Below are 21086 nucleotides of genomic sequence, written 5' to 3'. Positions count from 1 at the left end.
TCTGTTTACTCCACCCACCTATGTTCTAAGCTATGAGGCCAAGCAGTTTGTTTATTAACCAATGGAATCAACAGATTGATATATGACACTCCCACATCATTGGGGTAACTCAAACCAAGGAAGTGAAAGATCTATTTGACAAGAACTTTAAGGCATTGAAGAAAGAAATTGAAGAGGACATCAGAAAATGGAAGGATCTCCCATGCTCTTGGATGGGTAGGATCAACATAGTAAAAATGGCAATTCTACCAAAGGCAATCTATAAATTCAATGCAATCCCCATCAAAATCCCAACAAAATTCTTCACAGACCTTGAGAGAACAATAATCAACTTTATATGGAAAAACAAAGAACCCAGGATAGCCAAAACAATCTTATACAATAAAGGAACTTCTGGAGGCATTACCATCCCTGACTTCACACTCTATTACAGAGTTACAGTAATGAAAACAGCTTGGTACTGGCATAAAAACAGAGAAGTCGACCAATGGAATTGAATAGAAGACCCGGATTTTAACCCACAAACCTATGAACACCTGATTTTTGACAAAGGAGCTAAAAGTATACAATGGAAGAAAGAAAGCATCTTCAACAAATGGTGCTGGCATAACTGGATGTCAACCTGTAGAAGAATGAAAATAGATCAATATCTATCACCATGCAAAAAAACTCAAGTCCAAGGGGCTGGAGAGATGGCTCAGTGGTTAAGAGCATTGCCTGCTCTTCCAAAGGTCCTGAGTTCAATTCCCAGCAACCCATGGTGGCTCACAACCATCTGTAATGAGGTCTGGTGCCCTCTTCTGGCCTGCAGACATACACACGGACAGAATATTGTATACATAACAAATAAATAAATATTTAAAAAAAAGCTCAAGTCCAAATGGATTAAAGACCTCAATATAAATCCGACCACACTGAAATCTGTACTTCACAAAATTGGAAAACTTAAAGGAAAAGAACAACTTTCTAGATAAATATCACTTACTAAAATTAAATCAAGACAAGATAAGCAAATTAAACAGACCTACAACTGCTGAAGAAATAGAACCGTCACCAAAAGTCTCCCAACCAAAATAAAGCCCAGGACCAGACGGTTTCAGCTCAGAATTCTACAAGACTTTCAAAGAAGAACTAATACCAATAGTCCTCAAATTATTCCACACAATAGAAACAGAAGGAACAATGCCAAACTCTTTTTATGAGGCTACAATCACCCTGATACCAAAACCACAGAAAGACATTACTAAGAAGGAGAATTACAGACCAATTTCACTCATGAACATTGATGCAAAAATATTTAATAAAATATTGGCAAATTGATTCCAAGAATACATCAGAACCATCATCCACCATGATCAATTTGGCTTCATCCCAAAGATGCAGGGATGGTACAACATATGAAAGTTTGTCAAAGTAATCCACCGTATAAACAAACTAAAAAAAAAACATGACCATCTCATTAGATGCTGAAAAACCTTTTGACTAAATACAACATCCCTTCATGATAAAGATCTTGGAGAGAGCAAGGATACAAGGAATATATCTAAAGATAATAAAGGCAATATACAGCAAGCCAATAGCAAACATCAAACTAAATGGAGAGAAACTCCCAGCGATTCCAGTGAAATCAGGATCAAGACAAGTTGTCCATTCTCTCCATATCTATTCAATATAGTTCTTGAAGTCCTAGGTACAGCAATAAAAAAAGCCAAGAGGAGATCAAGGGGATACAAATCAGAAAAGAAGAAGTCAAACTCTCACTGTTTGCAGATGATATGGTAGTTTATAAGCAATCTCAAAATTCTATCAAGGAACTTCTACAACTCATAAAAACTTTCAGCAATGTAGCAGGATTAACTTTAAAAATTAATAGCCCTCCTGTACACAGACAATAAAAGGGCTGAGAAAAAATTAGAGAAACATCAACCTTGACAATAGCCAAAAATAGCATAAAATATCTCAAAGTAACTCTAACCAAAGAAGTGGAAGACTTGTATGAGAAAAAATTTAAAACTCTGAAGAAAGAAATTGAAGAAAACACAAGAAAGTGGAAAGATCTCCCATGCTCTTGGGTGGGCAGAATTAACATAGTAAAAATGGCAATCTTACCAAAAGCAATCTACAGATTCGAGGCAATACCCATCAAAATCCTGGCAAAATTCTTCACAGACCTCAAAAGAATGGTACTCAACATCAATGGAAAAACAAAAACCCAGGATAGCCAAAACAATCCTGTATAATAAAAGAACTTCTGGAAGCATCACAATCTCTGGCTTCAAACTTTACTACAGAGCTACAGTACTGAAAACAGCCTGGTATTGGCATAAAAACAGACAGGAGGACCAATGTAACCAAGTAGAAGACCTGGATATTAATCCACACACCTTCAAACACCCAATTTTTGACAAAGAAGCAAAAAATATCAAATGGAAAAAAGAAAGCATATTTAACAAATGGTGCTGGTATAACTGAATATCAACATGTAGAAGAATGAAAATAGACCCATATCTATCACCATGAACAAAACTCAAGTCCAAATAGATCAAAGACCTCAATATAAAGCCAGCCACACTGAACCTTGTAGAAGAGAAAGTGTGAAGTACACTTGAACACATTGGCACAGACAACACTTCCTAAATATAACCCCAGCAGCACAGACACTGAGAGAAACAATGAGTGGGACCTTCTGAAGCTGAAAAGCTTCTGTAAAGCAAAGGATATGATCAACAACACAAAATGACAGCCTACAGAAAGGGAAAATATCTTCACTAACCCCACATCAGACAGAGGTCTGATCTCCAAATTATACAAAGAACTTAAGAAATTGATCATCAAAAGAACATATAATCCAATTTAAAAAATGGAGGACAGACCTAAACAGAGAACACTCAACAGAGAAATCTAAAATGGCTGAAAGACACTTAAGGAAATGTTCAACATCCTTAGTCATCAGAGAAATGCAAATCATAACAACTCTGAAATTCCATCTTAATACCTGTAAGAATGGCCAAGATCAAAAACACTGATGACAACTTATGCTGGAGAGGTTGTGGGGAAAAGGGAACACTTCTGCATTGCTGGTGGGAATGCAAGCTAGTACAACCCCTTTGGATATCAGTGTGGCGATTTTTCAGAAAATTAGGAAACAACCTTTTTCAAGACCCAGTAATACCACTTTGGGGTATATATTGAAAGGATGCTCAATCGTGCCACAAGGACATGTGTTCAACTATGTTCATAGCAGCTTTGTTTGTTATAGCCAGAGCCTGGAAACAACCTAAATGCCCCTCGAGTGAAAAATGGATAAGGAAAATGTGGTACATTTACACAATGGAGTACTATACAGCAGAAAAAACATCTTGAATATTAAAAGAAAATGGATGGAACTGGAAAACATCATTTTGACTGAGGTAGCGCAGACATGTACTAACTCATAAGTGGTTTTCAAACATAAAGCAAAGAAAACCAGCCTGCAAATCACAATCCCAGAGAACCAAGACAACAATGAGGACCCTAAGGGAGACATACATAGATCTAATCTACATTAAAAGTAGAAAAAGGCAAGATCCTGAGTAAATTGGGAGCATGAAGGAGCGTTGAAAGGGAGGGGAAAGGCAGGGAGGGGAGCAGAGAAAAATGTAGAGCTCAATAAAAATCAATAAAAAAAATATCAAAAATGGACAGGGAAACATTACAACATACACTAAGGAATTTCAGAACATTTTAAGGGAATATTGTAAATATCTATACTCTATTCTAAATTAAAGTTTTAGAAAATCTAAAAGTAATGTACAAAATATTAGGTTTAGCCAAGTCACCAAAATTAAACCAAGACAAATGATCAACAATCTATAAAGACTCATAAGATTTAAACAGTATCAAAAGGACTTTTAATTAAAAATTCCAGTCCCATGTGGATTCACAGCAGAATTCCAAAGTCAACTTTCAAAGCAGATCTACAGGCAATACTTCTTAAAGTGTAAATAAAAAAATAAAAAGAGCATTCCCACACTCTTTCTTTGAAGCCACTATTACTCTAATACCAAAACCAGTTAAATCCATAGCAATGAATAAATTTTAAAACTTATAGGCCAATATCCCTGATGCACAGATCAAAAAAAATGCTCAATAAAATACCTACAGACTAATACAGACATACATGAAAAAGATTATTTTCCATTTACAAGTTGGGTTTATTTCAGAGATTCAGGGACAATTCAACATTTACAATGAATGTAATAGATCTGTCCCTCTTTTCTGGTTTGTTTCTGAAGATGTGGTTTTTCTGGTAGCTTTGGCTGTCCTGGGACCACCTAGAGACAAGGCTGCTCTCAAACTCACAGAGATACCTGCCTTGCCTCCTAGGTGTTGGGATTAAAGGCATGTGGCACCACTGCCTGTGTTATAATAAATCTCATAAATGGACTTAAACACAAAAATCTAGGCAGGCATAGTAACATATGCTTTTACCACCAGCACCCAGGAGGCAGAGACAGGTTGAGCTCTACGAGTTTGAGGCCAGCCTGATCTACATAGTGAGTTTCAGGACAGCCAGGATTGCACAATAGAGAAATAGTGACTCAGTAAAACAAAAATAAAATGACAGGATCACCTCAACTGATGCAGGAAAAGCCGTTGACAAAAATCCATCATACCTTATATATTATATAATATAAAATATATTTATGTTTTCCCAAAGAGAATAGGACTAGATAAAACATCTCAGCACAATAAAGTGTATATATGAGAGACCCAAGAGAACAGCATCCTCAGTGGAGAAAAACTTGATGCAATGAGACAGAGATGTCCACTATCACACTCCCTTCCAGTATTTTGCTTGAAGCAATAACTGGAGCAATAGGGAAAGAGAAGAAAATTGAAGAGATACAAAAAGGGAAAGAAAAAATCAAACCATTCCTGTGTTGGATAGTTTTATGTCAACTTGATACAAGCTAAAGTCACCTGGAAGGAGGGACTATGTATTAAGAAAATGCCTCCACATGATTAGGCTCTAGGCAAGGCCTATAGAGCATTTTATAAATTAATGATTGATATGAGAGAGTCCAGTCTGTTGTGGGTGGAGCCACCCCTGGGCTGGTGGTCCTGGGTTCTCTAAGAAAACAGGCTGAGCAAGCCGGTAAGCAACACCCCTCCACGGCCTCTGGGTCAGCTCCTACCTCCAAGTTCCTGCTATGATTTCCTTTGATTGTGAACAGTGATGTGGAACCATAAGTAAACTCCACCCCTCCTCCCCAGTTGCTTAGGTTCATGGTGTTTCGTCACAGCAGGAGTAAACTTAATTAAGATAATCCCTACTTGCCGATGGCATGTTATACATAAGAGATTCTAAAAATTCTACCAGAAAACTTCTAGAAATGACCAACAATTTCAGCAACATGATCAGATACAGAATGAGCATACCAAAATCAGTAGCTTTTCTGTGCATCAACAAACATTCAGAAAAAAGATTATAAACACATTTCCATTCACAATATCCTCAAAAAAAAGAAGAAAGTGAAGGAAAGAAAGAAAAGGGGGTAGAGCAAAAGAAAGAAATGTAAATATCTATGAATAAACTGAACAAAAGAAGTGAAAGACTCCTATAATGAAAAATATAAATCTCAGAAGAAACAGATAAAAACACTTGAAAATGAAAAGATATCCCATGATATGGATTGGTAGAATTAATATTATGAAAATAACCATTTTTCCAAAAGCTATTTACAGATTCAGTGTAATTTCAATCAAAATCTCTATCTTAGTCTTCACAGAGGAGAAAAAATTATTCTAAATTTATATGGAAGCACAAAAGACCACAGATAGCCATAACAATTAAGATACATTAGAGAGGCACAGTAATAAAACAGAATATGGTACTGGCATCAAAACAGACATATAGACCAATGGAACAAAATTGAAGACCCAAACATGAGTGCACATAACTTCAGCCATCTAATATTTGACAACAAACAAGCTGGTGAATAAACAGCACCTTTAGCATAGGGTATTGGGAAAACTGGATGTCCTCAAATAGAAGAATGAAATTAGGCCTGAATCTATCACCTTGCACAAAAACTAATCAAAACTCTAGTGTGAAACCTAAAACACTGGACCTGCCAGGAGAAAACCTAGGCGGTACCTTTCATGATATAAGTGTAGGAAAGGACGTTCTGAAAAGAACTCAATTTGCCCAGGAATTCAGGCCACAAATTGACAAGTGAGATCTCATAAAACTAAAAAGTTTATATATAGCTAAAGAAATAAAGTATAGAGGAAGTCCATAGAGTGGAGATAATCTTTGTCCCCTATATATATGACAGAGAATTACTATCCAGAATATATAAAGAATGCAAAAAAAGATTTAAGAAAACAATCCAAAAAGTTGAAGTTAAGTCTTTATTGTTGAAGACAACATGAACAAATATATGTGGCTACTGAGGTCGTGGATTTTAGAAAAGAACACACTACCACCATTTTATTAAACCAGCATAATTCCTTATTGCTTCCTAGATACTTACCCTTATACCTACAGATAAGCTTTCACCAAAGATGCTTCTTTTTACTTCAGAAGACTCTTACAGAAATTCACTAGTTAAAATTCAGAGAACTGGCTATGGACGGGTGCCCAGGCCCAACTGATACATCTATGACACAACGCCTACACCCAAGGCTCAAGAAACATCAAGGAAGAAATGAGAGAAAGCTCAGAAGAGCCAGACGACGGGAATCTCCTACCTGTGACAGAGCACTTACTCTCACAAAATCCCAACTTTATGGCTGCCTAAACAAGACCTAAACAATGCTAGCGTTTGATATGCCAACATAGATGGGGGAAATCTCATGAGGTTCCACCTCTAGATGAAGAGCTACAAGCAGTTAAGGACTGCTGAGAGAAGGGAAATTAGTCTTCCCTAAGAATGAGCCCCCAGACGGGGCAGTGGTCACCTTTAATCCCAGCACTCAGGAGGCAGAGGCAGGCGGATCTCCATGAGTTCAAGGCATCATTTTTCTCTCTTTCTCCCTTCTATTCCTTCCATATTTGCCCACTTTCCAAGTCTGCCCACCTCCATGTCTGCCCACTTTCAAATAAACATATAAATCTAATCTGCTGAGTCTATTTAGTGCTGACTACACGCGTAAGTTTCTGGATCTGTCCTGTTTCTTCGGTGTTTGCATATGAAATAGAAGATACTTTTTTCAGTTTCTATGAAAAATTCAGTTGGAACTCGGTTGTGGTATGTTCATATCCTTCTATATCATGCCTAACACATTCTGTCAAGATTGTGCTAGAGAAGCCCTACTCCTCAAAATTTCCAGCATCTTTTTATTACTGAAAGATTGATAATTATTATATGGTCACTGTCAGCCTATAGACACATCATAGTGTTAATCCTTTATCCTAATGGTGTAAATTATTCTCTTTATTGATTGCTGTATTAAACCGTTTTTTTCTCTTAGGAAATCCTATTCACAGTCATGGTGTACAAGCTTTTCCCGTACATTTGGATTTTGTTTGCTCATGTTTTGTGAAAAACTTTAGCTTCTATTTTAGTCAAGTATATCAACCTGTCTCTTTCTGTGTCCCCTCCTGGATTTTGCAGAAGGGCTAGTCTGCTCTCATGTAATGAGTTTGCGAAGACTCTCTCATCTTCAATGTTTGTTAAAGCATGAAAAATTAGTATTATTTTTCTGAAATATTTATAAAATTCAGCTTCATTAACCAGTAATGTCTTTTTGCTTTTCTGTGAAGGAAGGCTACTATGATTTGATTCTCCTCTCGTTGTTAGGCTGTCCAGTCTTTCTATTTTTTTTTTTAATTTTTTTTTATTGCGAAAAGAAGAAAAAAAAACATAAACAAAAAAACAAGTTTCCACCTCCTCCCAGCCTCCCATTTCCCTTCCCCTCCTCCCACCCTTCTCCCCCTCCTCCCACCCTTCTTCCCCTCCTCCCACCCTTCTCCCCCTCCCCCCACTCCTCTCCCCCCCCTCCCTCTCCAGTCCACAGAGCAGTCCGGGTTCCCTGCCCTGTGGTAAGTCCTAGGTCCTCCCAAATGCAGTCTTTCTATTTTTGACTGAAATCTTTCTTTGTATGTTGTACATGTACAAAAATTTCTCCAATTTTTCTAGAGAATTGAATGTACTTGCCAATAACAATAAATAGCAGTAGTTTCATATGATTCTTTGTACTTCAGAGATTTCTGGTGTTGTACTTATTTTATTTATGATTCACTCTATTTTACTCTCCTCCTAGTGTGTCTAGCAAAGTTTTATCAATTCTGTTTACACTTTCAAACAGCTCAGATTGATAAGGTTTTGTACTGCTTCTACTAGACCTTATTTTAGTCAGTGTTCTAACCTGCCTATGTGGCTTCAAGCCAGGCACATCCAACTTAATCTTCTCTTCAGCCCTTCTGCTGAAGAATTTGGCCTTCATGGTGACAAGTGCTTAGGAACTCTCTCTTCCCCAGAACTTTGCAGTATCAGGATCTCACCATAGCAACAATGAGAGATGTCTGCTCACTGACCATGTCCACAGTTTGTTCAGGTTTACAGTCTGGAAGAAGATCTGGTTCCTCTTTCTGTGGTCACACCTCATACCAACTTTCTCAAAGGCACCTGGACGAAGAATGCTCGAGTCAGTCCTGTGGCAATGTATGCCTCCAACATTCTCCTGGCCTCCTGGGTGCTGGCTGTGCTTACAGATGCATCTGCATCTTCCTTCATCCAGTGGCATTGCTTCCATCAAAGGAAAGAGGGTGGTGTCATGAAGTCTTGCGAGGTAGCAGGCACACTATTCATATTTTTATAATTTGAATTTTTCTTTATTCTGAAATCATCTGGGATGTTTGTTCTTTTTGTATTTCATTGGGGTATGAGGTCATTTCCTTGTGCCATCTCTACTTCGTCATGATAGTATTTGTTAACAGGAATACTCTTCTTAGGACTGATTTTACTTCATGCCATAAGTTTTCATGTGTTGTATTTCCCATTTTGTTTCTCCCAAGGTAATTTTAGATTTTTCAATCCATTTCTTTATCAGGCCATTGTTTATTTGTAAATACAATTTTAAACTACAAAGTACTTGTCAATTTTTTTGAAATCCAACTTACTACTAATTACTAGTTTCAGGAATTGTGATTAGAAAAGACACTTTATTTTATTTAAGTCTTAAACTGTTTCAGACTTGTTTCCTGACCCATGATAAGATGTTTCCTGAAGAGATTTCCAGTAATTAGAATGTAATCTGTGTCACTATTAGATTCAGTGATACAGTCTTTTAATGCCACTTGCTCAAAATGATTAAGTCCAAAGCTTTCGTATGATTTCCTGCCTGATCCGCCTAGTCCTGGAAACAGTACAGTGAATCCCTTGTTATTATTTACTGTACTCTGTCCATTAGTATTGATTGTGTCCTCATGAAATGCTCATATACTTGCAAATGTTAAATACTGTTTATTAGCTGTCCATTTCATTATATAACAAGCTTCTTTATTTCCTTTTACAGACTTATGAGTAGTTTTTTAATGACCCTTGGGGGAAGGTGGCACAGTTTCTCAACTCAATAACCACAGGGGAACAAAATTGATTGGGACCTTGTCATTAACGCTTTGGTCCCCAGATTCCTAGCAGGTATATTACCCAGAGATTACGAATTTATAAACTTTTATTTAATGAGAGGCTTTGAGAATTAAGTTTCAGGAACGAAATAAACAGCCCAGATCCTGGCATTGCCTTTAGTTCATGAATCCAAGCACAGATGGGAAGAATTCCTTCTGCTGCAGAGAATATTACTGTGGTTCCGGAATCACTTTACACCACCTCCCTGACCTAGCAGACATATCAGCTCCAGCACCCACTTCTCTGAAAGGTAAGATGCACACAGCACATCTGAAAATGATAGCATCTGATTGAGCACAGTAAATAAGAGGACAGAGAAGTAACTCTTCCTGCTGAAGCCTCAGGTTAGGAAGTGAGAAAACATCACTGCTTCAAAAAGAATTTAAAGGGGGCGAGTGACTAACCGAAAGGAAACTTCGGGTTTAACTACAGCTTGTTCACCCTCAGCATCCCTCTTGCTTCTTGGTCTTCCTGACATCATATCTACAGGCTTTCTTTGCCCATCAGCTGAAACCATTTCCTCCCTAGGACTCTGTTCAGTTTCCTTTGTGTTTACATTTGAGTTTCCTCTGTGTTTTATTCAATGTTTACGCCTTCTCATCACCTACTAGTTCTTATCCACCTTGCATCTCATTGCTCACACATCTCTTCATCATTTACAGCCTCCTTGGGTTACTTTTGAGATACAGTTGACCGCTCCCCGCTTCCATGTGTTTCTGGGGATATGGATTGGAGGTGATGAAGTCACTCATCAGAAAAGATGAATACAGTTCCTGTGGTTGTAAGCACTCTAAGTCTGACATGTTCATCTATAGGCCGATCTTTTTCAACGTCCCAAATCTTCCCTGAGCTTGTTACAATTTTTTGCCTTTAAAAATAAGCTTTATTGCTGGATGGCGGTAGCACACGCCTTTAATCTCAGTACTCATGAGAGAGAGGCAGGCAGATCTCTATGAGTTTTAGCACAGCCTTATTATTTACAGAGTGAGTTCCAGGACAGCCAAAGTTACAAAGAGAAACCCTATCTTGAAAAAGAAAAGAAAAGAAAAAACAAAAAGAAAAAAACTTTATTATAAAAATTTGTAAATAAAACCATCACACACCAAAATTAATCAGGTCTGGTCTATAAACCTCAGTGCACTTCGGCACAGTTAGATCAGGCATTCTGAGGCTGTGCGGTTTCACACTGCCACTCTGAAATGTATTTTTTGCTTTTATAATGATGTTTACTCATGTATATAATTTCCAAATAATCGGCTACAGTATGACATTTTCATACACGTAACCAGTGTACTTTAATCATATTCACCCCTGATACCTTATTGGCTATATTTTTCCTGGCCCCTCTACTTGTATGTTTAATCTAGATTCATTTTAATATCTATATTTAATGAGCATATAATTACACCATTTCTCCTCTTCCTTTTCCTTCCTCCAACTCTTTCCATGTATCCCTCATTCACTTTCAAATTTATGTCTTTTTTAATTGTTGTTACATATATGCATAAAAATATAAGTAAAATGTGCTGAGTCCACTTAGTCTCTTGTATGCCTATGCTGTCAAGTCTGACTACTTACTAATGGATAACCAGTCAGGGGCTCGTCCCTAAAGATGACTAATTCTCCCTCTCTTGGCAGTCCTTTGTCTAGGGATGAAGCCTCCTGACACGTGCCCCTACCATGCTAGCTTGTCTACTGATGTGGTCATTGTTCAGATTCTGCTTACGCAGCCATATTGTTAAGGTATCATGGGTGTGAGATCCTCATCATTTCAAGGAGACACAGTCTCACAGCAGACTTCCCTGTCGTCTGGTTCGTACAGTCTTTCCACCATCTCTTCTACAAAGAGAGGGGGTGATAAGGTATGATCTCTGATGAGGGTGAGAGCTACAAGGGCAAGTATTCAGAATGAAGTTACAAGTCATACTAGTTTAGCAAAGTGGGGTTAGAACATTTTACTCTAAGACTCATGACCTCACCAGCTCCAGAAAGTTGGGCAGGTATGTGACCATTTTCTACAAATTACTTGTTCATTGCTGCCAACAGTAAATAAAGAGGTATGTTTTATGCTTGAATATTTAACCATACACAATACATATTTTGACTGTAATCACTTTTCAATCAATTTATACTGTCATTTTCTCTCCAGAAAATTATTAAATGGCTTTTACCCATAATAGGGAGCATTATCACTTTTTCTTTAATTACGTTGGTTTGAAGATTCTTAACAGTACTTGGTAGTGACAGTAGCAGGTATGAATATTTGTCTTCAATATGATCTTAATGGAAGTTATTACTGTAATTTCATGTCTGGATGGATAGTAGCTGATAAAGATGCTGATTTGTATTATAGAAATGCAAGATCCTTGCATTTAGAATTTTCCCAGAGCTATGTCCAAGGAGTTTTTGACACCTATAAAGATGAGTTTGTGATGTTCAGAATGCCTTCTATTAACTCATTACATGGTAATAAATCGATTACCACTATGGAGAGTGTATTGCTTCTTTGAGTTGCCTGTAACTTGGTCATCCTAGTTACTATTCAAAGAATATATTTTCTAGCCTAACTTGTCTGGGATAGAGTTCTATGTTTGCTACTAAATAAAGTAAATAGGCTTTCTTACTTTGGTTGTATGAGGAAGGCTGTTTTCCTTTAGCATCGGGGTTAATTTTTTTAAGTTCTTTTGATTTTATTTATTTCTTGGGAGAGGGACTTACTATGGAAAAGCTATGGCACTCCTGTAGAGGTCAAAGGACCACTTCCAGGTGTCCGTTCCATCCCTTTACCGTGTGGATCCCAGAGACTGAACTCAGGCAATCAGCCCTAGGGGAAATACTTTTACCTGTTGATCTAACTCACTGGAGCCTGAATAATTCTTATAAACTAAGATTAGACAACATTGCTACACTAGCATCTCAGCCTCCATGAGAGCGGGATTTATCTGGTGAAGTGAGTTCATCCTTTATACTTGTTCCATTTTTTTTAAAAAACACACATGTATAAGTGTTTTCCTACATGTATATTTGTGTGCCATGTGTGTGGCTGGTGCCCACTGAGGCCCGAAGAAGGCATCAGATGCCCTGGAACTGGAGTAACTGGTGGTTGAAAGCTGCCATGTGATTGTTGGGAATCAAGCACAGGGTCCCTCGAAGAGCAACAGGTGGTCTTAACTTCAGAGCCACCTCTCCTTGTTTTTTAAATGACCTTCTCATAACCAATTAAAAATGTATTTAAGTATAACTTTAAACTTTTTCTTTTAATTAATTTTATTATTATGGTATTTAAAAGTAATGATACCATGCTCTTTGGCTGCAGAATATATAGATCTCAAACCCTTCCAGGAAACCACTTCCCTTCTGGCTAGATTCCATAATGCTGGAAGGTGCTTTGCAATTGGCTGGGAAAGAAAAGTTATCCAGGGTCTTGCCCATCACTGGACCCTGAATTCTACAGTACTGACCTTCCAGGTAAGATGCACCTGCAATAGTGACATGGGAATTTCATGCCTGGTACTGTAGACATGGTCAAGAGTTCATGGATGGAAAGTCTTAGGCCTGTGGTAGAACCTACTACTGTTGTTTTGCTAAATGGTTCTGGCATCAAACTGCCTTCTAAATAATTAATCCACAGACATAACCTGCTCTCAGTCTTGGTTAGAAGAGTACCTTTCTGCAGAGGGCACCAGTCAGCGTGGACTCATGACAGGTCACATGACTAGATAACCTTATGACTGGTCAACACACTGGGAAGCGGGGACTGTGAGTGCTCAGTACTAAATGAGACATCTTTATCAGCCCTGCACACTCAGGAGCCTGCATACTCAGGGGTGTGTGGAAAGGCGAGGCTCAGGGGACACTGTGGAAAAGAAGGCAGAAACAATGAAGGAGAGATGAGGAGGAGTGTTGTCAGCTCTTGCCTTCTAAATATGAAGTAACTTGTGAGCCTACAGCAGCTGTCGATATCTGCATGAGATCTGCATAAATTCAGGTGGATCAAAATGCCAGCACAAAAATCTGAGGAACTCTTGAGCCCTTATGAAGGGCTATTGGCAACCGATGGCTGCTGGGGGAGGAAGAAGTGCTTTTCGCCAGGAGCGTGTCCAGTGGTAGGTGCCACCCACCCTCAGTGGATGACCCACAGCCACGCACATATGGGTAGCCCTAAATGGTCTTAGTGGTTTATACCTGTATGTCCATGCATATATACGCATATAGACATAGCAATAACAATTAAAGAAAGGAAGCCAGGAATCTGAGTGGGGCCTGGGAAGAGTTGGAGGAAGAAAAGGGAGTTGAGGGAAATAATATGGTTTAATTTTAATTTAAAAAATAGTTACCTATTTTAAGAGAAAAGAAGTAAGAAAAAAACACATTGTGCTTTGTAAAAAAAAAAAGGGTATGAGTTTGGAAGTGGGGTGTGTTGGGTGAATGTGGCAGGAGGAGGAGGCAGAAATGAGGAGTGGAAGTGGCCACAGTACATTGTGTATGTATAGGAAATCTTCAAAGAGTATATTTTTAAAAGTTGAGAGATGAAAAGTAATTGAAAGGAGAGCTTGGGAATTAAGGTAACAGAGTATTTGAAGGCAGCTCTGAATACTAAATCATGTGTTACAACTAGGAGTCCCACATGAGGTGACCCACAGGAGAATATGGCTGAACTTAGAAGCCCAAGCCTCTAAGGAGAAGCAAGCATTGTGCAAATGCCCCATGTCACCAATGCATGGGGTTCAAGTTAAAGCAGACACACATCTACTATGTTTGTTCCCTGTAGTTCAGTCTTCCTGTTTCTTATCTTTTCCAGATACCTCGTTTACATGGAACCAGAAAATCACACAGGGATTCCAGAGTTTTATCTGTTGGGACTTTCAGAGAACCCAGAGATTCAGTCTGCTCTCTTTGGACTGTTTCTGTCTTTGTACTTGGTGACGATCTTCGGGAATCTGCTCATCATCCTGGCCATTGTCTCTGACCCTAAACTGCACACGCCCATGTATTTATTCCTCTCTAACCTATCCTTCTCTGACATCTGTTTTACCTCTACTACTGTCCCGAAGATGCTGCTGAACATCCAGACACAGAGGAAGCGCATCACCTACGTGGGCTGCATCGCACAGATGTACTTTTTCACGGTCTTTGGACTTCTGGACAATTTGCTTCTGACTGTGATGGCATATGACCGCTTTGTGGCCATCTGTCACCCTCTGCACTACACAGTCCTTATGAGCCCTAAGCTCTGTTTCCACCTACTTCTCCTGGCATGGCTCATAAGCATTCTTGGAGCCCTGCCTGAGAGTTTAACTGCTCTGAGATTGTCATTCTGTGCCGTCGTGGAAATCCCACACTATTTTTGTGAGCTTCCTGAACTCCTCAAGCTAGCCTGCTCCAACACCTTCATCAACAACATCGTGTTGTATATTGTAACCGGCATCATGGGCTTTTTCCCCCTTGCTGGGATAATCTTCTCTTATTCTCAGATTGTGACATCTGTCCTTCAGATTTCAACAGCAGGAGGGAAATATAAAGCATTTTCCACCTGCGGTTCTCACCTCTCAGTTGTCTCTCTGTTCTATGGAACCTGCCTAGGCGTGTACCTCAGTTCTACATGGACACAGGCTTCTTGGGCAGGGGTGCTCGCCTCCATTCTGTATACTGTGGTCACTCCTATGATGAACCCCTTCATCTACAGCCTGAGGAACAGGGACATGAAGAGAGCCCTGAATACACTTCTATGTAACCTATCATCACCATCTTGAAAATAGGAATTTGTGTGTGTGTGTGTGTGTGTGTGTGTGTGTAGACCAGAGGACAACCCCATTGCAGTACCTGTCATGATATTAGTGGTCATATAGAGTAACAATTAATTCTAGAAATAATCTTCACCTACCTTTCTGTACGTTTTTAGGTTTGAGTCTGGAGTAGTTTTTGGTCATTTAGTGGGTTATGGACGTTTGTCATCATTTAGGGGGTTTAGTTGCAAGTTGTTATTGGTCATGGTCAGGGAAGAAATTAAGCAAAGGAGGTTAGATTTGGGGATCTCTTTCTGAAAAGAAAAAAAGGAGGGATATAGGAATGATAGGATAAAAGTAAATTATAGAATGTACTTTTAGACTAAAAAGCAACTCCTAGTCTCAAATATTTTTACATTGGTATGCATTTATGTATATTGATATAAATTTAAGGTTATTGGGGCTGGAGAGATGGCTCAGTGGTTAAGAGCACCGGCTGCTCTTCCAGAGGTTCTGAGTTCAATTCCCAGCAACCACATGGTGGCTCACAACCGTCTGTAATGAGATCTGGCGCCCTCCTCTGGCATGCGGGCATACATGGAGGCAGACTGTTGTGTACATAATAAATAAATTTTAAAAAAAATTTAAGGTTATTTTTGTTAGAACATGCTGCAAGATATTATACCTATGCAACTCATTTTAAATTATAATGCAGAGTTCCAGTCCTTGAAAGCTACTATTACAAACTATTTAGGATAATTAAGATAACAATCAAATTTGTAGTAAATTTAGATGTAGACAGAAATAAGCTTTATTTAGCCTCATGTATTCTAGATAGATCAGTGATCTTTTAAACACTCAGAGATCTACAGAATATGGCATTCAAGATGTTTTAATAGTATAAGGCTTTTCATGACTGTGATATATGTCTGTTGCTGGCAGCAACAATTTACTTCCAAAAAAAAGATGATGGGTATCAAAGAATATCCATATGTAGTTTGCTTTTAATGTGGCAAAGCTAGCCTCTTGGCAAGAAAGTACCCTTGCCTTGACTGTTGACAGTATGCTGTCCAAATTGGACAAGCAGGACACAAAGGAGGTGGACTGTCAAACTCTGCCAAGACAGGGTAGGATAGTCCTTCAAAATTCCTACTTTACTGAGAAGTCTGTCAGATATTCTAGGTCCCAAAATTGCAGAGAATTTTTGTATGACTGTCCAGACAGCCAGCTCTCTCTGTCATTTCTATAGTTTTGAAGTTGTTTGCTCTGCACATCCTGTTTACTAAGGTAATATTTTATCCTTCTCAGATCTCTAATAGGTTTTAAATATTATTGGATAGTTTTACCATCTTCTTTGCTACTAAATTCAGAAAACAAACTTATAAAATAGATGTTAAGTTTATAAAGTTGAGAGACAATAAAAGCTTAAGTTGTTTATCTAAGAAAATGTTTTAGGTGAAAAAGATATTTTTAGATTAGCAATACAAGTTATGGTAGAAAGTGGTTTAGGGATAAAACTTTGGATTCACCAAGATAGGATAGATAAAAGAGTATATTCTCCAAATTTGCCAAATACAAATGAACTGGACATTGTGAATGTAATGCTTACCTGATAATTTTTCTCATTGCATATAGTTCCAGAGTTAAACCCTTTCCTTTTTATTTAGCCGATACCTGATAATTGTTCTTATTGTATATAGTTTCACTGTGTTAGAGTTAAACCTTTCCTTTTTATTTAGCCAATACCTGATAATTGTTCTTATTGTATATAGTTTTGCTGTTAAAAAGTTTTTTTAAAAAAACTTTTCTTTTTATTTACACAAAAGGGGGAAATGCTGTGGGATATTTGATTGTACTGTGACCCTCTGAGACAGTGTTAATAAAATTAATCTTGGATCAGGGAGCAGAGCCAGTGACTAGTTGGCAAGTACTAGTTATAGAAAGTATGAGAACCCAGAGAGATGGATAGTGAGGCACAGGAAGAAATAGTGAGGCACTTAGAGATTCTTGGTCCTTTTTGGCCTCTGATGTGTGGAGAGGCATGCTTTCTGGGTCTCTAGTAAAAAGGGGAAGGTCAGCTGGTCACTTTTCCACGGATTCTTTGATCTATCAGGTTTTCACCCCAATATCTGACTCCTGGGGCTTCATTGATAATAGAACAACTTAGACAAAAACAACAAGAGCAGAAATTAATAAAGCAGAAACAAAAAAAACCAATACTAAGAATCAACAAATCTATGAGTTGTTCTTTAAGTAGATAAACAAATCACACATTCACACAAATGACAGGCATGACCCAAATTAATAGAATCAGAAATGAACAAGGAAACATTACAACAGAACCCAAAGATATTCAGAATATTATAAAATAAAACTATTCCTATACTTTAAAGACATATATTCCATTAGATTGGAAAATCCAAAAATATATATGAATTTCTTTAATCATACAAACTACTGAAGTTAATCCAAGAAGAGAGCAGCAACCTAAACAGACCCATTCCAAAGGAAGAAATTGAAACAACAATAAAAAGTCTTCCAAGTAAAAATCCATCCAGGCCCAAATGGATTCACCAAAGAATTCTATCATACTTTCAAAGAAGATCTAAAGCCAATATTCATCAATTATTCAAAAAATAAAAAGTAAAAGAAATAAAATGGAGCTTTTCCAAACTCTTTCTATGAAGCCACTATTACTCTATCACTGAACCCAGGCAGAGACACAACAAAAAATGAAAACTACAAACCAATATCCCAGATGAATATAAATGGAAAAATATTCAATAAAATACTAGCAAACCAAAAATAAAAAAAGAATTCTCAACAGAAGAATCTCAAATGACTAAAAGACATATAAGGAACTGCTCAGCATCGTTAGTCATCAGGGAAATGCAGATCAAAACGAGTCTGAGACACCATCTTACACTCGTCAGAATGGCTAAGATTAAAAACAGTGATGACAGCTTATGCTCGAGAGGATGTGGAGTAAGGGGGACACTCCTCCAGTGCTGATGGGAGTATACAGTCACTTGGAAATCAGTATGGCAGTTTCTTAGAAAATTGAGAATCAATCTGCCTCAAGACCCAGCTATGCCAATTTTAGGCATATACCCAAAGGATGCAAATCATATCACAAGGACTCTTGCTCAACTATGGTCATAGCAGCATTATTCATAATAGCCAGAACCTGAAAATAACCTAGATGTCCCTCAACCTAAAAATGGATAAGGAAATTGTGGTACATTTACACAATGGAGTTAAAAATGATGACCTCATGAAATTTGCAGGCAAATGGATGGAACTAGAAAAAAATCATTCTGAGTGAAGTAACCCAGATCAAAAAAGGCAAATGTAGTTTACTCACTCATAGGTAGTTATTAGGAGTATAGGATAACCAACCTACAATCCACAGCCTAGAGAGGCTAGATAACAAGGAGAGCCCAAAAAGGGATGCATGGAGTTCCCTGGGAAGGGAAAGTAGTAAAGATCTCCTGAGTAAACTGGAGGCAGGGGTTGGGGAGGATGAAGGGATGGGAACTAGAGGGAGTGGGTTGGGTGGGCTGGGTGTGGAAGGTGGGCTGGCAGCAAGATGAAAGGGGGAGTAACATAAGAGATGTCTTAATGGGGGGATAACTGGGGGTTAGGGAGAAACCTGGTGCCAGGGAAACCCACAGGATGACCTCAACTAAGATTCCCTAGCAGTGGTGAAGAGGATGCCTGAACTGGTCATCTACTGTAAGCAGAATGGTGACTTCCCTAGTTGTCATCAGAGATACTCTATCCAGTAACTGAGGGAAGCAGAGGCAGAGATCCACAGAGAAGCACTGCACTAAGCCCTGAGAATCTTGCAGAAGAAAAGCAGTGATTGTACCAGCCAGGGCAGTCATGATGGGGGAACCACAGGGACAGCTGACCTGAGCTCACAGGAGCTCATGGATTCTGAACCAACAGTCAGAAAGAGTGAATGGGAATTAATAGACCCTCTGCATGTATGTGACAATTGTGTAGCCTGATCACTTAGCAAGGCTTCTAACAGTGAGGGGAGGACCTCTCCCTGGCACTTAGCTGACTTTTGGCAACTTGTTCCCCATGATGGATTACCTGGCCCCACCTCAACATAAGGGGAGGAGCTCAGTCCTGCTTCCAATTAATGCACCATACTTTGTGCAAACCCATGGAAGGCCTGTCCCTTTGTGAATGGAGATGGAGGAGTGAATGGGGAAGGAGGTAGATAGGAGAGGGAAGGGGGTGGGAGGAGAGAGGGGACACTAGTTGAAAGAAAATCTTATTCAAAGAAAAAAAACAAAAATAGTTCTGAGGAAACTGGGTATCCTATATGTCCAAGAAGGAAATTAGTCCTGTATCTATCACCTTGCACAAAAATTAGATTCAAGTGGGTTGAAGACCTCATTTTGAAGCCTGAAATCAGCTACAACAGCTAGAAGAAAACATAGGATAGAGGCTCAGGAAAGGAGTGTCTGAATAGGACTCTATTTGCCCAATAATTGAGGCCAAGAACTGAGAAGTAGAACCTCATAAAACTAAAAAGCTTTTGATGAAGAAGAAACCAAAGAATGGAAGATAATCTTTATCAGCTATACATTTGACAGAGGATTAATATTCTGCATATACAAAAAACTAAAAATACAGAATCAAGAAATGTATCTTTTTTTAAAAAAATGAGCTAGTGATCTGAACAGAAAGTTCTCAAAAGAAGAAATAAAAATAGTTAAGAAAGACATCAAAAAGTATTCATCACTCATAGCAGTTAGGGAAATGCAAATTAAAACAACTTTGAGACACAGGCAGAATGACAAAGATCAAAAAAAAAATAGCTGATAATAAATGCTAGGTAGGGCATGGAGAAAAGGAACCTTAATTCACCATCACTAGAAATGCAAACTGCAGCCACTCTGGAGCTCATGTTCCTCAAACCAAAATCCTCAAAGAGTTGGAAAAAATCTACCATATGTGTTATAGCAAAAGTAAAATTCTGCAGTTCCCCAAGTGGCTGCAGCAGGCAGTGGGTCCAAAGACAATGCCGCGGGTCCCTGAAGTGGCAACAGGGAGCAGGCCATGAGACCATGCCACAGGTACCCAAAGTGGTAGCAGGCAGTGGGCATCAGGTCCCTAAAGCAGCCAATCCCAGACAGAGTAGCACAGTTCCCCAAGTGGCTGCAGCGGGCCACGAGGGGCAACGAGTCCCAGGCAGGGAGCTGTGTGGTGGGTAAGAGACCTCAATGGGGCAGCCAGTTCTAAGAGGAGAGACAGATGGATGGGCATACCACAAGACGATGATGCAGGTCTCTGAAGGCGGCTGGCTCCAGGCAGGAAGCCATGTGGGGGTCAAGAGACAGATGGATAGGCGCACCATGCAGAGTGAGGTTGGCTATTTTTTTAGTTGGTTATGGAGGGGAAAGGAGAGAAGAGCAGAGAGAGAGGCAGAGACAGAGAGAGAAAAAAAATGGGAGGTAGGGAGGAGAGAAGCCACAGCAGCAGCTACCTAAAATAACATGCTATTGTTGTTTCCCTTGGTTGCCCCTCAGAGGTTGAAGGTAAAATCCTATTGCTGAAGATACCAGATATTTAAGACAAAGGACTCGGATGTCTTAAGTCTTGCTTCCAAAAAACCAGAAAGTACTATGCAACTGCCAAGGGAGGAAAGCAATCTGTAACCCTATCCAGCCAATATGCACATAAACAACAATAAGGAACAGACTGGTAAGATATCCCTGAGGATGCA

At 38.9% G+C, this 21086-nt stretch overlaps 1 protein-coding gene across 1 annotated transcript; it reads left to right on the top strand.

Moving 5' to 3' along the window:
* The first annotated feature begins 14431 nt into the window (after nucleotides 1-14431).
* Nucleotides 14432-15370, top strand: LOC121447282 (olfactory receptor 7C1-like). The gene has a single exon (XM_041650458.1). It carries the CDS (start codon nucleotides 14432-14434, stop codon nucleotides 15368-15370), a length of 939 nt encoding a protein of 312 aa, XP_041506392.1.
* Nucleotides 15371-21086: the final 5716 nt, after the last annotated feature.

The sequence above is a fragment of the Microtus oregoni genome, unplaced genomic scaffold (assembly GCF_018167655.1).
Source record: "Microtus oregoni isolate MIOR12 unplaced genomic scaffold, Mior012 000004F_ref0000308, whole genome shotgun sequence".
NCBI classification, from domain to species: Eukaryota; Metazoa; Chordata; class Mammalia; order Rodentia; family Cricetidae; genus Microtus; species Microtus oregoni.
This window is presented reverse-complemented; position numbering and strand designations above follow the sequence as displayed.